Source organism: Saccopteryx leptura, chromosome 1, assembly GCF_036850995.1.
Source record: "Saccopteryx leptura isolate mSacLep1 chromosome 1, mSacLep1_pri_phased_curated, whole genome shotgun sequence".
Taxonomy (NCBI): domain Eukaryota; kingdom Metazoa; phylum Chordata; class Mammalia; order Chiroptera; family Emballonuridae; genus Saccopteryx; species Saccopteryx leptura.
This window is the reverse complement of record NC_089503.1, coordinates 270,430,386-270,453,371: the sequence shown is the minus strand read 5'-3', so window position 1 is coordinate 270,453,371 and position 22,986 is coordinate 270,430,386. Positions and strand designations below refer to the sequence as shown.

General features: G+C 49.7%; 2 protein-coding genes, 1 long non-coding RNA gene and 1 other non-coding gene across 7 annotated transcripts; 2 read left to right on the top strand and 2 right to left on the bottom strand.

Moving 5' to 3' along the window:
• Window positions 1–1,201: 1,201 nt before the first annotated feature.
• On the top strand, window positions 1,202–6,195 carry TRIM17 (tripartite motif containing 17). The gene is made up of 6 exons (XM_066353202.1): window positions 1,202–1,630; window positions 3,152–3,247; window positions 3,690–3,920; window positions 5,186–5,208; window positions 5,288–5,388; window positions 5,657–6,195. The coding sequence occupies exons 1-6, from the start codon at window positions 1,202–1,204 to the stop codon at window positions 6,193–6,195; spliced, it is 1,419 nt and encodes a 472-aa protein (XP_066209299.1).
• LOC136383371 (uncharacterized) lies at window positions 3,873–7,479 on the bottom strand. Its single transcript, XR_010747406.1, has 3 exons — window positions 7,439–7,479; window positions 6,269–6,318; window positions 3,873–4,210 (listed from the first exon to the last, which is right to left on the bottom strand). It is a non-coding gene; the product is annotated as an uncharacterized lncRNA (long non-coding RNA).
• On the top strand, window positions 7,468–17,412 carry TRIM11 (tripartite motif containing 11). Of its 4 annotated transcripts, none has more exons than XR_010747400.1 (7): window positions 7,469–8,067; window positions 10,432–10,527; window positions 10,717–10,947; window positions 12,765–12,787; window positions 12,870–12,970; window positions 13,805–15,808; window positions 16,118–17,412. XR_010747400.1 is itself a non-coding variant. In XM_066353190.1 (6 exons), the coding sequence occupies exons 1-6, from the start codon at window positions 7,660–7,662 to the stop codon at window positions 14,350–14,352; spliced, it is 1,404 nt and encodes a 467-aa protein (XP_066209287.1). In that variant the 5' UTR covers window positions 7,468–7,659; the 3' UTR covers window positions 14,353–17,412. The 4 variants fall into 4 exon arrangements, 2 of the variants coding, with proteins under 2 accessions (XP_066209287.1, XP_066209273.1); XR_010747399.1 differs by having other exon boundaries at window positions 13,805–16,504; window positions 16,878–17,412; XM_066353190.1 differs by having other exon boundaries at window positions 7,468–8,067; window positions 10,720–10,947; window positions 13,805–17,412.
• A 1,109-nt stretch (window positions 17,413–18,521) lies between these two features.
• On the bottom strand, window positions 18,522–18,655 carry LOC136389855 (small nucleolar RNA SNORA1). Its single transcript, XR_010748416.1, has one exon. It is a non-coding gene; the product is annotated as a small nucleolar RNA SNORA1 (small nucleolar RNA).
• Window positions 18,656–22,986: the final 4,331 nt, after the last annotated feature.

Below are 22,986 nucleotides of genomic sequence, written 5' to 3'. Positions count from 1 at the left end.
GGGAAATACAAGTAAAAAAATCTACAACCACTGTATAAGATGCACCCAGGTTTTAGACCCCAAATATTTTGGAAAGAGTGCATCTTATACATGGGGAAATACGGTACTCTGACTAGCCCCAGTGACCACCCCATGAGGTGCATGGGGAGGCTTTGGATCTGCCTTCCCATGCACTTTTAAGGATGTGGTATCAGAATGCCAAAGTGTGCGCATTCATGTGTATGTGCCTCTGTGCATGTGTGTATCTGTGTGCATGTGTGGTGTGCATGCATATGTGTGTATGTGTACTGTATGCATGCATGAATGATTGTTTTCTGCACTGTGCCTTGTTAAAGAAAACCAAAGCTGTATGTTAGTTAAAGTAGTAAAAACATTTTATGCAGGACTAATGCAATAGGGTAGGAGCATACATAGAACCCCAGAAAAAGCTCAACTCTGAATACAGGGTGGGCCAGTGGGGATTTATGGCCAAGGAGTAGGGTGAGGTTGGTGATAGGAAATTACCAAAAGGAAACATTTGGATAGGGGGCTTCTGTCTAAACCCATATATTGGGATTCTTACTAAACTTGGACAACACAGAGACGAACATGGAAGCCCAGGGCCTGTTTGAAAAGTTCCCGGAGCCTGAGCAGAGTTTGGTCAAGCAGAGTATTTTACCAACTCTGATTTTCCCTCTTAAAGTTCCCCTTTCCTTTGTTGCATAGATGTCCTATTAAAAAAGAAACTTATTCTGACATTTGTTAAACTGGTAAGGAAGACTTAATTCAAGGCTACTGCAATAGGGAGGAAGATGGGGTCACCTCTGAATGCAGCCCATACAGTGGGGGGGATGGTAAGGGGCAGGGTGAGGGCGTTAGTGATGAAAAATCACTAGGAAGAGATATGAGGAGGGATCTTCTTGCCAAACTGGCCTAGCAGGATTCTGCACATTCATCAGAGGTGGGGTGAGGTGAGATGGGATGGAGGATGCTGGACTAGATCAAACATCTGGGGGGGGCAGCTCTAAAGGGAATAAAACTGGGTATGGCAAGCAGAGAGAGGTATCAGGGCAGCTCAGGGGAGCCTGGGTGGGGTTTGGTTATGGAGAGTGTCTTTGTCATCTTCCAGAGAGGCACTTGTGTCTCTTAATGAAAACAAGTCAGGTGCCTAGAGCTCTGGGCAGAAGCTGTGGCAGGACACTCTGTTTCTTCCCCAGGAGCCATGGATGCTGTGGAACTTGCCAGGAAGCTGCAGGAGGAGGCAACATGCTCCATCTGCCTTGACTACTTCACTGACCCAGTGATGACCACCTGTGGCCACAACTTCTGCCGCGAGTGCATCCAGATGACCTGGGAGAAGGCCAAAGGCAAGAAAGGCAGGAGGAAGCGCAGGGGCACCTTCCCCTGCCCCGAGTGCCGTGAGCTGTCTCCCCAGAGGAACCTGCGGCCCAACCGCCTGCTGACCAAAGTGACTGAGATGGCACGACAGCACCCAGGTCTCCAGAGCAGGGACCTGTGCCAGATGCACCAGGAGCTACTCAAACTCTTTTGCGAAGATGACCAGCACCCCATCTGTGTGGTCTGCAGGGAGTCCCGGGAACACCGGCCCCACAGGGTGGTCCCAGTGGAGGAAGCTGTGCAGGAGCACAAGGTGGGCCCAAGGGTGAAGGGCAGCAGTGGCCAAGGTGGCCCGAGTGCACATGTGTGTGTCAAGGAGTGTATCATTCAGGCAGGAGAATGATCGCTGTAACAAACAGCCCCATATGCTGGACCCCACAGTGGAAGTGTCTGAACTCCCACAACAAAGCAGGCAGGTGGCAAGGCCAGCTGGGCATCCCCTCCACAGTTATGTAGGTGCCCTGGCTGACAAAGTGGCCTCAAAGTCCTCTGTGTGGGCAGGCCAGGTGACACTCTGTAGGGAAGGAAAAGGCTTTTTCTTTCACCCTAAATTAGACTGAGAAAAGACAGATCAAGGAGAGAAAGGCAAACTCTTAACACTCGTGACCTGCACACATCACAGGAAAGAAAGCAAAACAAGGAGTAACAGGTGATTTTACTTGAGCTTGTCCAGCATCTGAACAAGGAACAGTACATTTGGGGAGGAGTGACAAAGGGAAAGGTGACAGGCTCCCAAGGGCAGCAGACTGGGAATGTGTCTCAGTGCATTCCAGCTGCTGTCACAGAACACGAGATTGGGTTTTTGTTGTTGTTGTTGTTGTTGTATTTCTTTTAGAGACAGAAAGAGTCAGAGAAAGGGACAGACAGGAATGGAGAGAGATGAGAAGCATCAATCATTAGTTTTTCATTGCGACACCTTAGTTTTTCATTGATTGCTTTCTCATATGTGCCTTGACCGAGGGCCTTCAGCAGATCGACTAACCCCTTGCTTGAGCCAGCGACCTTGGGTCCAAGCTGGTGAGCTTTGCTCAAACCAGATGAGCCCAAGCTCAAGCTGATGACCTCAGGGTCTTGAACCTGGGTCCTCCGCATCCCAGTCCGACGCTCTATCCACTGCGGCACCGCCTGGTCAGGCTGGGTGGCTTTTAAATAGCAAGAATTTTGTGCTCATGGTTCTGGAGACTGGAAGTCCAAGATCAAGGCGCCAGCATGGTTGGGTGGGGGCCCCTTCCTGGTTCATAGACAGCTGACTTCTCTCACTGTCTTTGCTTGGAGGAAGGAGCTGGGAGCTCTCTGAGGTCTCATAAGGGCACTAACCCCATCCCTGAGGGCTCCACCTTCATGATCTCATATCAGTTCCCAAAGGCCCCACCTCTTATACCTTTGGGTTAGGATTTAACATGTGAATTTTGGGAGGCATGAACATTCAGATCATAAGAGAAAGTAAATATGTGAGGGAAACTAACAGAAGATAAGTACACCAGTGTAGTACCCCCTTTCCACCTCCTTCACGGCCATAAAACAGGAGGCAGACTCATGGCAGCCCTCATTTCTCAGCTGTTTCTGCTGTTAGTCATAAAATGGGAGCCCCAGAGGCATCTTTCTGCATGTCTTGATTCTCATTTGTCTCCACCTCAAAATAACTCTCCTGCCCAAGGGGCATATTTTGGAGTGATGTATTTCCATCCCCCTTAGGATGCAGCTTCAGAGGGTACCCCCTGATGTAGGTGTGCAGGGGGCCTCCAACCCCTATCCTGTGGTCTGTTGTCTGCAGCTGAAGCTGGAGGGTGACATGGGGCACCTACGGGAGGAGATAGTGAAGACCCAGATGCTGCAGACCAGGGAGCAGCAGGCCTTGACTGAGTGGCAGGCAGGTCCTGGGACCTTGAGGAGCAGGGGGGAAGGTCTGCCCAGGTCCCAGGGCACTGCAGTGCCTGCAGAACCTGCGGAACCTCAAGGTGGGACTCGTTGTTGCATGTGGCCCAAGACCCAAGAAAGGAATGGAATTCCTATCAGAACCAGGACTGAGAATGTGCACTCAGCTCAGACTGGCCGCACTGGAGAGGCAGGGACTGAGTGGTACATGGAGACCTGGATGCTGCCATTTGGGGCTCATGGAGTCACCCCAGTGGTGGGGCCTCTGCCAGCTCCCCCCCCCTCCTGCCAGCTGTACTGGCTTTCTGTGGGTCTTCAGGGCCCAGGGAGATGTCCTAGTATCCTCAGAGTGGCCCCTCCAAGTTGGTGGACACAAAAAAGTGGACATAGGGTGGCAGTGCCTAGGCGGTGCCTCACCTCTGGCCCACACCCCACAGGAGAAAGTGAAGGAGCGGAAACAACGCATTGAGATGGAGTTTAAGAAGATGGCTGTCCTCCTGGTAGAGGAGGAGCAGCACCTTCTGCAGGACCTGAGGCAGGAGGAGGAGGACACGACCGCCAGGTTGCAGGAGAGCATGGCTGCACTGGAGCAGCAGAGCTTCTCCCTGGAAGTGCTGCTGCTGCAGCTGGAAGACCATAGCAAGCGGGAGCCACTGCAGATGCTGCAGGTGAGATGCATTTGCTCACCTGACTAGGTGGGATGGGCACAAGCTCTAGCCCAGGTATGGTCAACCTGCCAGGGCAAATACAGACCAACAGGTAAGGCTGTCTCCATCAGCTCGAGCTATGTAACATAACAAGGTCTGGGGACTTAAACATTTACTTATTTCTCCCCGTTCTGAATCCAGGTGTGGGCAGAACTAGTTCTTCTGAGGCCTCCCTCCTTGGCGTGTGGATGGCTGTCTCCTCTTCTCTGTATCCTCATATGGTTGTCCCTCTGTACATCTGTCCTGATCTTCTAAGAATACCAAGTCACTTTGGATTATTGGATTAGAGCCCACCCTAGTGACCTCACTTCACCTTCATCATCTCTTAAAGGCCCATCTCCAAAGAGAGCCCCATCTGAGGTCCTGGGGACTGGGCTCCAAAATGTGGACTTGGGGTACATAATCAGCCTGACAGTCTTCAGTCCTAGACATGTGTGTTCTGCATTCCCTTCCTAGTGGGTGCGGTGGGTGGGTGGTATAGGGGCTGGCCCAGGGGCAGCCGTCATCCACATGGTGATATGAGGCAGGCAGAAACACCAGCCCGGTGCAAGTCATGTGATCCCCCCAGAGTATTTGGAATGGGGGAGAAAGTGCCCCAGGCCTGCCAGGAACTGACCTGCACACTGAGGCCTGGGAGTGGGGGTGATTATGTTGACCGACAAGTGGGTAACTGGCTAATGAACTGTGTGGAATGATGAAACCTAGAGCAAAAAAAAAAATGTATTTTATGCTGTGAGCTATCACACAGCATGTTTATACAACTGAAGCAGATACCGTGTACAAGGTCACCACATTTCATGCCTGTTGCCCTGGCATCTTGGGATTTGTCCCCAGTGTGTCTTGCACTTGACTATGTACTTGCTCCAACTTTGGGGAATACTTGGTCTTCCAGTAAAAAGCCTGTTCACCACTCACTAAACGTTCCTGAGCAGCCCAAGGCCTGCAGTGTGGAATAGGGGCTGGGTCTCTCCCAAGGGTGTTGGGTCTCCAGTGCTTTCCCAGCAGTAGAAAGCAGGACATCTTCCATGTCCTTGCTCACACGCAGGGGGACAGTAGGAGGTCTGGGTGGCCAAGAGATAGGGATCCACTCTGGAAACTGGGAAGGTCACAGGAAAGTATTACCAAGTCTCCTTATTATACAGGTCAATGTCCACACAGGGTGCTTGAGGGGTGTCCCAGATTCCTAATGAGGTATTGTGGATCTCCTCTGCTCTGTGTTTTCACAGGATATGAAGGAACCACTGGACAGGTACATGACCAACCAAGGTGGAGGCAGGGAGGGCTTCACATGGGGCCAGAGGCGACAGATGTTACTGTTCCCTCTGGAGGAAGAACAGTGTGAGTGTGCAGTACCCAGAGGCCACCCCCATCGCACTGAGGACTGTCTGCAGAGTCCCAGGGCAGATAGAGGTGCTCAAGAGTTTCCACGGTAAGTGAGGCCAGTTCTTTCTGCCAGAGCCACCCAGGGGGCCTTGACATTCATGGGACATTCTACCCTCCCAGGCCATTTCCAGTAGATGCCCAAATGGCCCCCAGTTCATCTCCTTGGCACCCAATATCAACAGCTTGGGTATGGCCCATGCAGGGACCTAGGCTCACAGCTAGACTCAGCCAAGGGGAGGCCTTGTGGGGGGAGGGGGTGGCCAGGGAGAATGGGGATAATTTGGCCCTATCCCTGTTGCTGGACCTGTCTGCAGAGAATGTGCTGCCTGACCCTGCCACGGCATACCCCTACCTCCTCCTGTATGAGAGTCGCCAGAGGCGCTACCTCAGCACCCCACCAGACGGCACACCCTGCAGCAAGGACAGGTTCCTGGCCTATCCCTGCGCGGTGGGCCACCAGACCTTCTCCTCAGGGCGGCACTACTGGGAAGTGGGCTTGAATCTCACTGGGGATGCACTGTGGGCCCTGGGTGTGTGCAGGGACAACGTGAGTAGGAAGGATAGAGTCCCCAAGTCCCCTGAAAATGGATTCTGGGTGGTGCAGCTGTGTAAGGGAAAGAAGTATGTGCCCCCGCTGTCCCCCATCACCCTGACAGAGCCCCCCAGCCATGTGGGCATCTTCCTGGACTTTGAGGCTGGGGAGGTGTCTTTCTACAATGTGAGCGGCGGGGCCCACCTACACACTTATGCCCAGTCCGCCTTCCCAGGGCCCCTGCAGCCCTTCTTCTGCCTTGGGGCCCCTAAATCTGGCCAAATGGTCATCTCAACAGTGACACTATGGGTAAAAGGATAGATGTGTAGGCCACACTCCACTTTCCCTAGAAGGTGAGGTGGTCCTGATCAGCACAGCCACCTGCCCGGCTTACCTCCAGTGGAGTAGTGGAGAGCCATGGCTACCCCAAGAGGGCTCTCAGAGCTGAAATATAAACATGATTAAAGCAGTTAAACATTGATACTGTATTCCCAGGTGCTTCATAGATGGAACCTGTACCAATCTCTAAATACATACCTAATGACCAGGCCAGGGTGCTGTAGTTTTCTTTAGCTATGTTCCCCTTCTCCCACCACTCACTGGGTTCTCCTAGGTTTGGGTTATTATAGGTAAAGCTGTGGCCTGAGAGGTCCACCTTTTTTATTTATTTATTTATTTATTTATTTATTTATTTATTTATTTATTTATTTTTATTAATTTTTAGAGAGGAGAGAGAGAGAGAGAGAGAGAGAGAGAGAGAGAGAGAGAGAGAAGGGGGAGGGAGAAGCAGGAAGCATCAACTCCCATATGTGCCTTGACCAGGCAAGCCCAGGGTTTTGAACCAGCGACCTCAGCATTCCAGGTCGACGCTTTATCCACTGCGCCACCACAGGTCAGGCAGGTCCACCTTTCTTGTCATCAGTAATTCCACTTTTAGATCCTTTGCAATGGAAACAAGAAAGTAATTCAAGCTGACCCCCTAAAGATCTGAGAGCTGCCCACCTTCATGCCTTTCTATCCCCTTAAACTGCACCTGTGGTAAGGTGGGGGGGGGGGGGTGAAATTCAAAGAGTAAGGATTATAGGTGTGAGAGATCCTTTCCTGTGATTTCCCCACTCTACTCCCAGTTTCAGGCGCATTAACAGCCCTGCAACAGTTACCAGCACCCCGGAATTCCAGTCAATACACTCCTATTCCAACAAGACCCGAGTTTCGGCGGGCAGAGCCCCTCTCCCCCATTCATTTTGACAGTGTCCGGCCAGAGGCGCCGCCCGAAGTCGCACGGGTGGCTTGGGGCTCCCTTAGTCCTCGTGGTCGCTGCACTGGCGGGGACCTCAGTGACTGGGAGGAGAGCCCCGCCGGCCGGGGCCCTGCACCCCATTCTTCCCCAGGCCTGAGCAAGAGATCGGGCCACGCGACGCCAGATGGAGCCGGAGCCACAAGCCGGAGCCGTGCGAGCGGCAGAGGCGACGCAAGGTCAGTGGGCGAATAGCCTCCAATTTGGGCCCGTGGGCCACGTGACCTGCCACAACCAATCCGGGGCTAAAGCAGGGTGTTCACCCACCTTCAAAAAAATCCCAGCGCTTCCTGCTTCCGCCGCCGCTCCGCTTTCTGTCCGCGCCCGGGATCCCGGGTGCCCCGCACCCCGCATCTCGCTTCCCCCGCCCGGGCCCCCACGCTCCGCTCTCTGGAGCCCCTGATTTCCCCGAACTCCCCAAAGTCCCGGCAGCGGCAGGCCAGCGCCCGACCCGCGGAGAGCACCGCCTTCTACCGCTCCACTGCGCCATGGCCGCCGCGGACCTGTCCACCAACCTGCAGGAGGAGGCCACCTGCGCCATCTGCCTCGACTACTTCACGGACCCGGTGATGACCGACTGCGGCCACAACTTCTGCCGCGAGTGCATCCGGCGCTGCTGGGGCCAGCCCGAGGGCCCGTACGCCTGCCCGGAGTGCCGCGAGCTGTCTCCGCAGCGGAACCTGCGGCCCAACCGCCCGCTGGCGAAGATGGCTGAGATGGCGCGGCGCCTGCACCCGCCGTCGCCCATCCCGCAGGGCGTGTGCGCCGCGCACCGCGAGCCGCTGGTCTCCTTCTGTGCGGACGAGCTGCGCCTACTGTGCGCGTCCTGCGAGCGCTCGGGCGAGCACTGGGCACACCGCGTTCGCCCGCTGCAGGACGCGGCCGAGGACCTCAAGGTGCGCGACGCGGGCGGGGGCGGCCCGGGCCGCTGGGCTGGGCGAACCCTGCTGAGGTCTGGGGAACGCGGTCTGACCTGGGGTGTTCGGGGCTCAGCCTGTCCCAGACCGGCACTTTCGCCGGCGTAAAGCCCTGGGGGACGGGGCCGATCTCTCTGAGGCCGAGGTCCCGCTGTGCCAGTGGGAGGACCCACAGCACTGGGCAAACGTGACTGCATAGTTGCCGGATGGAGTCCAGTGCAGGAGAAAGTGGGAAGAGAACCTCAGAGGTGCATTTCCCTCAGGTGGGACGACTGAGGACCGTTTATCGCAGGTGGGAGAGTGGAGTGTGCCGTAGCCAGGGCCCGATGTGGGGCCTCGGTCAGTGCTAAAGTCTTGGTAAGAAGAGTCCCCGAGAGGGCAGGCAGGAACCCGTCTCGTCTCGGAGAGGAAAAATGGGGGACAGAGCTGTTGCGCCAGGAGGCAGACGCCAAGACCTGTCGGGCTTTCTGAGTGCAGTACTTGGGGCTCATCTGTGCTTGGATCCCAGGCTGAGAAGCCTTGTTTTCCTTTTCTGGAGAGGCATTTCCTTAAAACCCAAACTCTCACTAGCACTACCTCTTCTGCTTGGGGCCTCAGGACCAACAGCTCATTTGGCTCACCTGGCCTGTTACCTTTGGAGGGTTTGTTTCTGGAACCCAGGTGTGGATGCATGGGTGGTATCTTCTACTCTTTTTGACTGGCTTGCGTTTTGTTTCATGACCAGTAAATAGCCTGTCGAAGTGCACCATGAACAGCGTTTAGTAAGCATTGGGATCAGTACTTGGCCAGTTGGTCACTGTCATGGAACAAGTTCATGGGGCACCAGAATAAGCCTTTTCCCTGATCCACATCAGTGAGCTTGTCCTCACTTGGATACTGTGGGTTTTCCTCGTTTTGAGGTATTACATGCATACAGAAAAGTGTGCTGATATATGTCAGGTTTGTGCTCTTGTCACCAGACACCTCTTCAGGGTGCAGAAAGTGAACGTGAGAGCAGAGAGTGACCAGCAGCTGTCTAGAGACTCCTTTTAGCTAACCTGATAAAAGTCTCAGAGGGCAGCACTTAACCCTATTATAGGAAAGGAAAAACCTTTTCCTCTTTACTGTTAGGTTCTGTGACTGAGGCTTCCAAATTAAACTGACAATGGACAGATTAACAGATGAAAAGACATAGTTTTATTAGTCTTTTAAATTTGACATTGCACAATGACTTCATAGAAAAGTGAAAAACCAAAATGAGTGGTTAGACTCAAAAGCTTACCGTCTTTCCCCATATATAAGATGCACATCCCCCCCCCCCAATTTGGGGTCTCAAACTGGGTGTGTCTTATACAGGAATTGTAAAAGTATGGCATTTCAAATGCCAAAAATGGAACTGAGGACAAGGCAATATATGAAGACAGTGATTCATCATCAGACACAGATGAGGACAAGCTAATGGATGGGAGTTTTGACAGTGATGAGTTGTATGAATTTTATGATGAATAAAACTTGAGTTCAATAACTTTATGTAATAAAATTTTTTTTCAAATTCAGGCCCCAAAATTAAGGTGTATCTTATACATGGGGAAAATACGATATATTTCACTTTAACAAAGGATGGTAAGTTGTAGAGAAGTGACCAGACTAAGCAAAGGGAATTTGGGCTGCTAGTGCCAATAATGGGTGGATAAGGAGCTAGGAAATCAACGGGGGAATGACTGGAACATCAGCATTATTTTAGTAAGGTCCATTTAGGCACACTCAGGGATGACACCTCATCTGTGGTGAGGAGTGTGCCACCTTTCTGGTGTAGAGAGGACACCCTTCTCATGAGAAATTTATGTCCTGCCTTTAGGCAGAAAGGAGAAAGGCACAGAGCTTTCCCCCCATCTGCTATGTCCCCCTTGTGTTCTACTGGTGCCCACTTTGTCTTAATGCTAGGGATGCTCCAATGAGCCTGTGGTCAGTAGGGTGCGCCTGGTGTCAGGCCCAAGGTAGCTGGATCCAAGTGTGAACATTCCTTGGCTCCTTTTGGTGAAGCTGAACCTTGGTAAGCCCAGGGCAGGCACAGAAATGAAAGGATTTACAGGACTGGAGGCTGCAATGTGGTGGGAAGTCAGGCTGGGAAGGGTGCCGCGACAGGAGGGAAGGCAGGAGAAAGGAAAGAACGGACAAGGGGCCAGGTTGGCCAGGGTGGTGGGAGGTCCTCTACTTGCAGATTCAGTTTGCTCAGTCCGTTGTGTACCAGGCACGGTTTCTTACAACTGGCTCCCACCTGTCAAGTATAGGCTCTGCTGGGGCTGGCAGTGGGAGTGGAGACAGAGCCCGGCAGGGTCACTGGCTGGCCTTACCTCTCCACAGGGCAAGCTGGAGAAGTCCTTGGACAACCTGCAGAAGCAAATGGAGGATGCGCTCCTGTTTCAGGCCCAGGCAGAAGAGACCTGTGCCCTGTGGCAGGCAGGTGGCTGGGCTCCGAGATCCCAAGGTGGGTGGGTGGGGGGTATGGGGGGGGGCTGGTGCCCACACTGCTGAATGCTGCCATTCACACTGATGCTTCTCGTAAGACAACACTCTTACTCCAGACTCTCAACCCCCAGGGTGAGCTTAGGGAAACCCTGCTCATCACCCATCTTCTTCCCTCTTTAGAAGATGGTGGAGAGCCAGCGGCAGAATGTGCGTGCAGAGTTTGAGCGGCTGCGCTGCCTGCTGGCAGAGGAAGAGCAGCGGCTGCTGCAGAGGCTGGAAGAAGAGGAGCTGGAGGTGCTGCCCCCACTGCGGGAGAACGCGGCCCGACTTGGGCAGCAGAGCTCTCAGCTGGCTGATCTTGTCGCTGAGCTGGAGGGGCGCTGCCAGCTGCCAGCGCTGGGGCTGCTGCAGGTGAGCACACCTGGAATGGGCAACACGGGGCTGGAATGGATAGGGTACCAGTCAAGGGACAGGAAAGAGGAAGCCCTGGGCAGAGTAAGCTGTCTGACCTTGGTCTCTTCTGGACCTCCTATGTCTACCTGTGAAATACTGAAGCCAGTGTCCCACTTGTGACTGTGAGTCCCTATGGACATGCCATAGACTGGGGAATGGATATGAAATCTGACCGCTGCTGAAAACTGCTGTTTGCACCTTCCCAGGGCCCCAATTACACCCGAGTCTGGGGTCCTGGGTGCCCTTCCAGGCCTCCCTGCTAGCTGTCCTTGAGTACAGAGCATATTCCTAAAGGCACGTTTATCTGAATCCCTACTGCCCAGGGTTGCCAGGTGGTCTCCACAGAGGCCAACCCCCTTCCTTCAAGGCCCTGGGCCCCCACCCCACCTCTGGGCAAGGGTGGAGAGGCTTGCTCTGTTCCTCTCCTATGTGGTGAAGGTAGCCCCAGGCCTGTGATAACCAAGACCATCCCGTTTCCCAACACCCAGTGAACCAGATAAGGCTGGCTGTTTCTAACTGCTTTGTACCCAGCCCAACCCAGGCCCTTTGAACATTCCTCTCCCAGGCCTTCACTGTCTCCATGTCTCCTGCTGAATCCTCCGTCTTCAGAGTCTTCAGAAACCCACCAGTCTCCCTTTTCTTTTGAGGCCTAGCAGGTCCCCTGCCCTGAAGACAGAATCACCTACTGTGTGAAATTTCCCACCCCTAAAGAAATCCTTTTTAGGCACAATGTCTTAGCCCCGCATTTTAGTGTCTGGCCTAGTAACTGGTGCACAGTTCATTTAGAATGACTGCCTTTGGGTTTTATTTGATTGACAAAGTAGGCCAGGGCCCTGTCCTGTGCCAAACAGAGTTATGAAAAGACAGACAAACTGTTTGCTGCCAGAAGCTAGCGTTCCAAATTAACAGAGTGTCTTTATCAGCTTGGGCTCTGTAACATATGCCATAGACAGGTGGCTTAAGCAACAGACATTTATTTTTCCCAGTCCTGGAGTGTGGAATCTGAGATCCAGGTGTGGGCAGGGCTGGTTCTCCTGAGGCCTCTCTCCTTGTTATGCAGACCACCATCTTCTCCCTGTCTCCTTATATGGTTGTGTCTCAGTGTGCATATGTGTCCTAATCTCTTCCTATAAGGACACCAGTCATAAGGGTTAGGGGTTAGGGCCCAGCCTAGTGACCTCATTTTAACCTAATCACCTCTTTTAAGAAGCCCAGTCTCCAAATACAGCCCCCTTCTGAGGTCATTCTGAGGTCCTGAGCATTAAGGCTTCAGCATATGAATTTAGAGGCTACAATCACCCATGACACTTGAGTAAAATGCTTTTATGTGTCATTTTGGGGGAGGAGCATCTAGGCAGAGAGGCTCACCTGGAAGTCGGGCTCTGAGTCAGGACATGAGGGAGGGCAGTAAGTGGAGGCCAGGTGGGGTGCCTGTGGGGCAGACAGGATGGGAGCTGGTGAGGCTGCCAGGAGCTGGAGGCAGGAAACATGAAGCACTGGATAGATGGAGGCCAGGCTCCCAGCTAGGGTGGAGCTGGACGCCTGGACCCCACCCTGCCTGTCCCTGCCACCCAAGAGCACCCTATGCTTTCTCTGTATGTGGAGAAAATGGGGTAGGATCTTGCAGGGCTAGCTTCCCAGTGTCCCTGTGCACGAGCATACTTGTTGCAGCCTAGGGTAAGTTTCTCACCATGTGAGGGGAGAGTGGGGAACACTGGAGCACGGAGTGGGGACAGGACCATGTGATGGGCACTGACACCACGTCTCTCCCACAGGACATCATGGACACCCTACGCAGGTAGGAGCCCGACCTTTCTCTAGGGAAGGCGGTCGGGTGCGGGTGGGCTCGCCCTGGGAGTGACGCCTGGCTGCTCCTCCAGGGTCCAGGATGTGAAACTGCAGCCTCCTGAGGTGGTGCCCATGGAGATGAGGACGGTGTGCAGGGTCCCAGGGCTGGTGGAGGCCCTGCGGAGGTTCCGAGGTGGGTGCCACAGCATGTGTGTAGTGAGGGAGGGGGACCTAGCCGGCCAGTTGGCTGCTCTTGTCCAGACAGAGGACCCATCCTGGGCTCCAGGCTCATGACTGAGAAACCAAGGGGTCAGGGCAGGCCACTGAGGGAGGGCCAGGCTGGGCGGTTCCTTACTTAGGAAAAGTAGAGGTTTGGTCCATCAGGTGCCAGGCACCTGTGTAGGCCGCGAGCCTGAGAAGCCCAGGGTGAAAGCTAGGCTGGAACACTGGGGATTGGAAAATGGAAAGCACTCAGGTTCCTCCAGAATCACCAATGTGGGACCACTTTCCAGAACTTTCCGAGTTGTGGCTACAAGTGGTTAGATCAGGGGTAGTCAACCGTTTTATACCTACCGCCCAGTTTTGTATCTCTGTTAGTAGTAAAATTTTCTAACCGTCTACCGGTTCCACAGTAATGGTGATATATAAAGTTGGGAAGTGACTTTATAAAATTTATAAAGCAGAGTTACAGCAAGTTAAAGCATATAATAATAATTACTTACCAAGTACTTTATGTCAGATTTTTGCTGTTTGGCAGAATAAATCTTTATAAAAACTATAGTTAAATCTATCTTTTTATTTATACTTTGGTTGCTCCGCTACCGCCCACCATGAAAGCTGGAACACCCACTAGCGGGTGGTAGGGACCAGGTTGACTACCGCTGGGTTAGATGATCTTTTTGAGGAAGACCCAGGAGAGGGGGAGCAGTGACTAGCCAGTCACTCCAGCCAGCTACAAGGATGTTTGAAGGCAGACCCCATGATAGGCCGGTGAAGGGGCCCAAGGTGACCACTGCTCTGTCTACAGGGAATGTAACACTGGATCCTGACACTGCCAATCCTGAGCTGATCTTGTCAGAGGACATGCAGAGTGTGCGGCGGGGGGACCTGCGGCAGCCCCTGCCCGACAGCCCTGAGCGCTTTGATCCTGGCCCCTGCGTGCTGAGCCAGGAGCCCCTGCGCTCCGGCCGCCACTACTGGGAAGTGGAGGTGGGCGAGCGGGCGAGCTGGGCCTTGGGCGTCTGCAGGGAGAATGCCAACCGCAAAGAGAAGGGCGAGCTCTTTGCTGGCAACGGGTTCTGGATCCTGGTTTTTCTAGGGGGCTTCTACAACTCCTCTGAGCGGGCCTTTGCTCCCCTACGAGACCCACCCAGGCGTGTGGGTGTCTTTCTGGACTATGAGGCTGGGCACCTGGCCTTCTACAGTGCTACTGATGGGTCTCTCCTGTATGCATTCCCTGAGACACCCTTCTCAGGGACACTGCGGGCCCTCTTCTCACCGCTATCCAGCAGCCCCACCCCCATGACCATCTGCAGACCCAAGGGTGGGACTGGGGATGGGCTGGCTCCCCAGTGAGCCAGCTTCTCACACCCTTGTCCTGCCTTTGGGTCTTTGAGGGTGTCCTGGGCCACAAGAATTGCTCCGAGTGCCACTTTGTGTGTGTAGTAAAACCCCTGTTCCTCTCTCTATCCCAGGAAGCCAGCACGTGTGGGGCTAGTGACATTTCCCAGGGGAACCTCCATGTTCATCTGGTGTTGGGCCCTCTCATCACCAGTGCATTGCTCATAGCCCTCTGCAGAGCCCAAGCCAGATGCCTCAGGAGCTCTGTTTGTAGGAGCTCAGTGGGTCAGGGGTGAGGCACCAGGGCCTGTGGAACTTTCTGGGGATTCAGACTGAGCTCTTGAGAGCCCCAGGGCCTCATTTCCAAAGAGCTGCTGTCCTTGTGGCCGCTGCTAAGGAGATAGGTCCATCAGCCTGTCTCAGAGGCTGTTTCTGGAAAATGATGCTCAATATTGCCTTATTAATGAGGGTACGCCATTCTTCAGGAAAAGGGACGTGGGAAAGGTTAGAGGAGGACGCTCAGAGCACAAGGTGCTGCACAGAGGACTGAGGAACCTGGACACAGGGCCTCAAGTTTCCTGGTGTGGGCCACTGAAGGCTTCTTCAGAATGCTCCTTCCACCCCGGAGTTGAGCACCAGCTCAGGAAAGATGCTCCAGCCCCAGGTTGGGGAAGGAAGCTGGGTAGACCTCCCTCTCCCGAAGAATTGAGGATTCACTTTGGCTTGTTTTGGTGCTTCTTCACAAGAAGACATGGCGCAGCATGTCTGTGCCTAAAGATTTCATCTGTTGTAAGGACCACCCTCACATTGAATAAACTCATCATTGTCTGTGATCCCACTGTCTTGACCAGGGTAGTAGGAGAGTCCACAGGTACCAGCCCACTCACAGCAAAGTTGGGAGCACAGTGGCTGCCTGTTCGTTTTATGCAGCTGCCACAGAATTCTTTTTACATAATCTGATCAGTAATTCTAGGTTCTATGGTGTTCAGTAGCTAATGACTTGATTATTTATTTACTTGTTTTCCCATTGTTAGACTTTTTGTTATTATATATATATATATATATATATGCCACTTTGTTCAATAATTCCTTCAAATTATATCCATGGGAGATTTTTCTTCATCTGGCCAGGAGTCTTGCCACTTTTCTGGCTGGGGAAGTTTTCCCATCTCTTCACAGTTGATTGCCCACTATTTCACTTCCTTTTGAGAATCAGAGGATACTGGTTGATTCCTTCCTGGAGCAAGATTTTGACTCAAGTTCAGGACTTCTGGATGGCCACTAGAACCAAAGTGATGAGACAGTCTCAAGAAGAGCTCAGGAGCACGCAGCTGCCCTGAGAATAGCAGGATGGACACCTAGGCCATGGATCGTGACCAAAGCTGGACACCAGTGTGAGGGAAGGAAAATATTCTCTTCACCCATCTGATCCCTGTCTGGATCCCTCTAATAAAAGAAATGAGAAAAACAGGTTTGTTGTTAACATGTATGCTTCATGCACCTGGGAGATACCCAGAAGAAATGTTAAATCCAGCAGCAGCTTCTATAGCCTCTGAAGCAAAGAACAAGTTTTGCCAGAAATGATAGGCCAAAGGAGTGTGATGGTAGAAAGACTGGTGATGGGGGTTATATAGATTCCCAGAGCCAACCTCATGCTGAGGCATCTCATGTCTCATGTGAGTGACTAAGTCCTTGGGGAGAGGGGCATCTTATTTTAGATAGGGGAGGGGAAGGGGGTGGCTTGTGGCTTCTCTACCATCTGCTTACCAACTGCCGACAGCCCAGGTGATCCTGTTGCTAGACTGGGATGTTTGAGATGGATTGTTCAGCTGTCCACCAGCTGACAGAAGAAATGAGCTTAGTTGGCCACCCACACACGCTGAATGCACCTTCCACACATTGTACCTGCTCAGCCAGTGGGCACCATAGACCACAGTAAACAAAGGATCATGCCCATGGAATTGATAAAAAACTCCATGAGTGACTTAAAAACTACAAAACGTGTTGCCAACAAGCAGTCAGGTCACCTCAAAGAGCAGTGAGTGTCCTTTACGTTACAGAGGGCGTCTTTCACAATAGCAGTGGGTGTCTCCTACGCCAGCAGTGTCTCCCTCCTGCACCAGCAGCAAGTGGCCCTTCAGTCCAGTGGATATCTCCTGCACTATGGGTGAGTTGCAGAGTCGTTTAGCAGCTCCGTTAGGGGCTGTCATGAAAGTTTGGATGGATGTAGAAGGAGCTAGGTGTCACATGATCAGGTGCCAGGGCTCACTCTGTAGCCTACTTCATTCTTTAAATGCCCTGAAGCTTTGCCCCCAGGTGGTAGCACAACCTGAGGAAAGTAATTTAAGAAGTGAACATGGGTGTGACCAGCGCTGTGAAGGAAATGTGGGATGGCATGGGGGGACCCCCACATGTGTGTGGGTGCTCTAATCCTAGTGGTGTGCCATGTGTGTTGAAAGAGATAAGGACAGCCCTGCTGGGCCTGGGTTTGTGTTTGTCCTTGATGTCAATTTTTCTTCCCCTCATTCTGTTCCTTCCAGGGCATGTAACATATTCACAGGATTGTGTTGAGAGGCAGAGGGTCTTTGTTGGTTTTGTCCCCATTCCACACCTCTTGGCTAATCTAACAAGTCTGTGCAGTAACACCCATTCCACACTTGGCTGACAGAACAGAGCTGGATTTTAAATAACTACTGTCTGCTTCTCAAGCCACCCCCACCCCCCTTCATTTGTGGAAGATGCACAACTCTGCCATCTCAGTGAACTCAGGTGAGCAGCGCCCACTCCAGGTGCAAGTGGAAATCAACCCTGTCCCGGCCCCAGACAGGACCTGCGTGGAGCCTGGAGCCAGACCTACTGGAGGGGCCCCCAGAGCCACAAGGTCTTCGTGGTGGACCTCTCCATCCATCCGCACTGTGTGAGACTGCCAGCGCCCCGCCAGTGCAGCTGAAAGCCACACAGCCTTCCATCACCTGGCAGCATCCCCCTACCTCAAAGCGTGTGCCAGGGCGCACTGGTGTGCCCTAGAAGATTTCCAGGTGCACCCAATGGTTTTCCAGAGAAATGTGTGCCTGTTGGGGACCAAAAAACCAACAGGGTTTTTGGAGTTTAGATTTTGGGGGGACAGAAGTGTGGGGAATTGGCTGTAAGCTGACAATCTGCCCAACCCCCCACCTCACTTGCCTGATTAGGTTGGAAAATGCTGTTAAGCTGTGGGGCTGGATTGTTTACACTACCCCCCATGTTCCCCAGAAAGACTGGAGGCAAGTTTCTTCTATCCTTTGGTGTCAAATTAAGATGATATGTATGGTGGGGGTTTTGGATTGATGATTAAACATAAGGAATTGCTCTCGAAGCCTTTTGGATTTCTATAAAAGAATATGTGGCAATATCTAAAAAAGCCTTGAACATTTTACTACAATTTTCAACATCCTATTTATGTGAATTAGGATTTTTTTATCCTTAACACAATTAAAAGTAAAAAGAGAGGAATTCTTCAATGTATTGATGAGGAAGTGAGAGTTTGCCTTTCAAATATATGCCCAAACCTTGAAGAAATCGCTAGGACATATCAGGCTCATGTTTCTCATAAACACAAGAATGAAAAAACAACACATTCACACCTGGACCTGCTGAATTTACTAAATCTTAACTAAAAATGTATATGTATAAAAAGATAACTTTTTTTTTTTTTTTTTTTTTTTTGTATTTTTCTGAAGCTGGAAACATGGAGGCAGCCAGACAGACTTCCGCATGCACCCGACCGGGATTCACCCGGCACGCCCACCAGGGGGCGATGCTCTGCCCATCCGGGGCATCGCTTTGTCGTGACCAGAGCCACTCCAGCGCCTGGGGCAGAGGCCAAGGAGCCATCCCCAGCTCCCGGGCCATCTTTTGCTCCAATGGAGCCTCGGCTGCAGGAGGGGAAGAGAGAGACAGAGAGGAAGGAGAGTGGGAGGGGTAGAGAAGCAGATGGGCGCCTCTCCTGTGTGCCCTGGCCGGGAATCGAACCCGGGACTTCCGCAAGCCAGGCCGACGCTCTACCACTGAGCCAACCAGCCAGGGCCTGTCTTTTTTTTTTTAACCCCTCTTTTTTTACGAATTCGAAAAAGCATAACAAAAAATGTAACAAAATTTTTTTAATGTCAGAATAAATTTAATTTTGTGGTATTTATTTATTTATTAAATGTTACAGGTTTTATTGTCACCACTGCAATAACATTACTGTGGTAGAAGCATAACCTGTTTCACTGTAGCCACATTAATATCTGGACACAATAGACAAGAATGGTGCCCATTTTTCATCTATAATGAGGTGTCTCGTATTTATTTCGTTTACCATAAAAGCATGCTTGGACTTTATATATTTTTTCTTTAATATTTTACTTAATTATTATAACATTTCTCAGAAATTTGTATATAGTGCACCTACAATTATTTGTAGGATTTTAAATGCGCCTTAACTTCAAAAAGTTTGAGAACCACTGCCCAAACCCCTCAACCCCTGCGCTCCATCCACCCTCCTAACACATACCATGCTCACCCTGTACCCTGCATGTTCCCCACATGCCTGTCACCTAGATGTCTCGGCACACTCCGCAAACCTCAGAGCCCCCAGGCCCTTGTTACCTGCGTCCCACACCCCTCTGAGGCTGGCCCTCTTCACTCACCCAATCCCCAACCCACTTCCAGGCCCCAGCACACCTGGCTTCTTCCACTACCCACCCACCCCTGGCACAGAGCCACCTGTGTGCCCACCTGACCCTCATTCCCATAGTGCCAGGGACCCCTGTCTTGGATTCTGCCCTACCCAGACTAGACTCTCCCGATCACTTTTTTTTATTGATTTTAATTTGTTACGTTTACATAGTTACAAGTGTACCCCCTGAATATATCCCCCTCCCTCCCTCCCCCCTTGTTCTCTTTGGTACCCCCTTTGCCCCCTCCCCCCACCACCTCCCCCCCTTCCCTCCATAATTTACTATCCTGTCCTCTATTTCTCTGTTATGTTTATATACTTTTCAATAATGTTTTTCCTTTCTTTGATCCCTCCTCTTCCCCTTTCCCTCTAGACTCTTTGACCCTTTCTCTGCCCCTCTCACTTCTCATTGTTCATTGAATTCCTCATATGAGTGAACTCATATGATATTTTTCTTTCTCTACCTGGCTTGTTTCGCTTAGCATAATAGACTCCAGGTCCATCCATGTTGCCACAAACGGTAAGATTTCTTTCTTATTCACAGCCACATAGTATTCCATTGTGTATATGTACCACAATTTTTAATTCACTCGTCCACTGATGGACACTTGGGCTATTTCCAGATCTTGGCTATTGTAAGCAATGCTGCAATAAATTGGGATGCATTTTTTTCTTTTTAATCGGTGATTTGTTATTCTTAGGACATCTTCCTAGAAGTGGGATAGGTGGGTCAAAGGCAATTCTATTATAATTTTTTGAGGGATCTCCATATTATTTTCCACAGTGGCTGCACCAGTCTGCATTCCCACCAGCAGTGCAGGAGGGTTCCCTTTTCTCCACATCCTTGCCAGCACTGGTTATGTGTTGTTTTGTAAATGAGCGCCATTCTGACGGGTGTGAGGTGGTATCTCATTGTGGTTTTAATTTGCATTTCTCTAATCATTAGTGATGTTGAACATTTTTTTATATGCCCATTCGCCATCTATATATCCTCTTTGAAGAAGTGTCTATTCAGTTCTTTTGCCCAATTTTTTAAAAAAGATTTTATTTATTTTAGAGAGGAGAGAGGGATAGAGAGAGAGAGAGAGAGAAAAGGGAGGAGCAGGAAGCTTCAACTCCCATATGTGCCTTGACCGGGCAAGCCCAGGGTTTTGAACCGGGGACCTCAGCATTCCAGGTCCACACTTGATCCACTGTGCCACCACAGGTCAGGCCTTTTTGCCCAATTTTTTATTGGATTGTGTACTTTCCCGGTGTTGAGTTTTACAAGTTCTTTATAGATTTTGGTTATTAACCCCTTATCAGACATATTGGCAAATACGTTCTCCCATTGTGTGGGTTGTCTTTTTATTTTGTTCAAGTTGTCTTTTGCTGTACAAAAGCTTTTTAATTTGATGTAGTCCCATTTGTTCATCCTGTCCTTTATTTCAATTGCCTGTGGAACTAAACCAGCAAATATATTGATGCAAGATGTCAGAGAGCTTACTGTCTATATTTTCTTCCAAGATGATCATAGTTTCATGAAAGTCTTTTATCCATTTTGAGTTTATTTTTGTGAGTGGTATAAGATGGTGGTCTGGTTTCTTTTTTTTTTTTTTTTTTTTTGGCATGTATTTGTCCAATTTTCCCAGCACCATTTGTTAAAGAGACTGTCTTTACTCCATTGTATGCTCTTACTTCCTTTGTCAAATATCAATTGACCATAAAGGTATGAGTTTATTTCTGGGTTCTCTATTCTGTTCCATTGATCTGTATGCCTATTCTTATGCCAGTATGTTCTTGTGAGTTAGGGGCCCAGAGAGAGAGATCAGCAGATGAAATCATTAAGGACTAGCAAAGGACCACCGCTCACTCAGGCAAATGGTCCCGAGTTCGTGCTGTGTCCTATTTTTATTCACAAGACTTCAAAAAGCTTGTTTACTGAGAATTTGGCATAACATCAAGCATAACTTGAACTTAAAGATACATGGAGTACACCTGCATGATAGCTTAATAACAACATAATATCAAAAGGCATTAATTGCTATTGCTTCTATGGTTTCCACAACATTCCTCTCCTTATCTCAAGAGATAACCTTGGAAGGAACAGAAATCTTATGAGAATGTTTTACTGAGAAAAAGCCCAGCAACTGCCTTCAGTCACATAGACCTGTTTCAGTGACCCGCCTTCAAGTCACAAAACAATTCTCTTGGCAAAACATTCTTTTCTTGTTGGCTGTGTTCCCATCCAAGGCCATGCAGTGGGTTATTCCACTACACCAGTACTAAGCTGTTTTGAGTACAATGGACTTGTCGTATAACTTGATATCAGGAAGTGTGATACCCCCACTTTATTTTTCTGTTTCAAGATTGCTGAGGCTATTCATGTTCTTATTTGGTTCCATATAAATTTTTGGAATATTTGTTCTATATCTTTGAAAATACATTGGTATCTTAATAGGAATTGCACTGGATTTATAGATTGCTTGGGTAGTCTAGACATTTTGATGATGTTTATTGTTCCTATCCATAAACACAGTATATGCTTCCACTCGTTTGTATCTTCCTTGATTTCTTTTATTAATGTTTTATACTTTTCCAAGTAGAGGTCTTTATCCTCCTTGGTTAAATTACTCCTAGGTACTTTATTTTATTGTTGTTGCAATAGTGAAGGGGGTTGTTTTCTTAATTTTTCTTTCAGACAGTTCATTGTTGGTGTATATAAATGCCACTGATTTCTGAATATTGATTTTATAACCTGACACCTTGCTGAATTCATTTATGAGTTCTAGTAGTTTTTTTACTGAGATTTTAGGATTTTCTATGTATAGTATCAAGTCATCAGCAAATAATGAAAGTTTTACTTATTCTTTTCCAATTTCGATGCCTTTTATTTCTTCTTCTTGTCTGATTGCTGTGGCTAGGACTTCCAGAACTATGTTGAATAAAAGCAGTGAATGGGGGCACCCCTGCCTTGTTCCTGTTCTTAAGAGGATTGCTTTTAGTTTTTGCCCATTGAGTATGATGTTGGCTGTGGGTTTGTCATAGATGGCCTTTGTCATGCTGAGGTATGCTCCCTGTATTCCCACTTTGCTGACAGTTTTGATCCTAAATGAGTGCTGGATTATATCAAATGCTTTTTCTGCATCTATTGATGTTATCATGTTTGTTTATGTGATGAATCACGTTGATTAATTTGCAAATATTGTACCAGCCTTGCCTCCATAGAATAAATACCACTTGATCATGATGTATGATTTTTTTTCATGTATTGCTGGATCTGGTTTGCTAATATTTTGTTGAGAATTTTAGCATCTAAGTTAATCAGGGATATTGGCCTATAGTTTTCTTTGTTTGTAGTATCTTTACCTGGTTTTGGAATGAGGATTATATTCTCTTCATAACAGGAATTTGGAAGTATTCCCTCTTCTTGAATTTTTTGAAATAGCTTGAGAAGGATAGGAGTGAGTTCTTCTTTGAATATTTGGTATAATTCACCTGTGAAGCCATCAGGCCCAGGACTTTTGTTTGTTGAGAGGTTTTTTAAAAATTTTATTTATTCATTTTAGAGAGAGGAGACAGAGAAAGAGAGAGAGAGAGAGAGAGAAAAGGGAGGGAGGAGCAGAGAAAAGGGAGGCACTCCCATAAGTGCCTTGGCCAGGGAAGATCTCTTGACAAAGGGGTTTTGAACTGGCGACCTTAGTCTTCCAGGTCAATGCAGAGTAGTTTGATAACTGTTTAATCTCTTTGGTGTAATTGGTCTGTGTAGGTTTTCTGATTCTTCCATATTGATTTTTAAAAAATTTTAAATCTTATTTTTATTAATTTTAATGCAGTGATATTGATAAATCAGGGTACATATATTCTGAGAAAACATCTCCAGATTATTTTGACCTTTGATTATGCTGCATAACCCTCACTCAAAGTCAAATCATCCTCTGTTACCCCATATTGATTTTTGAATGATTATG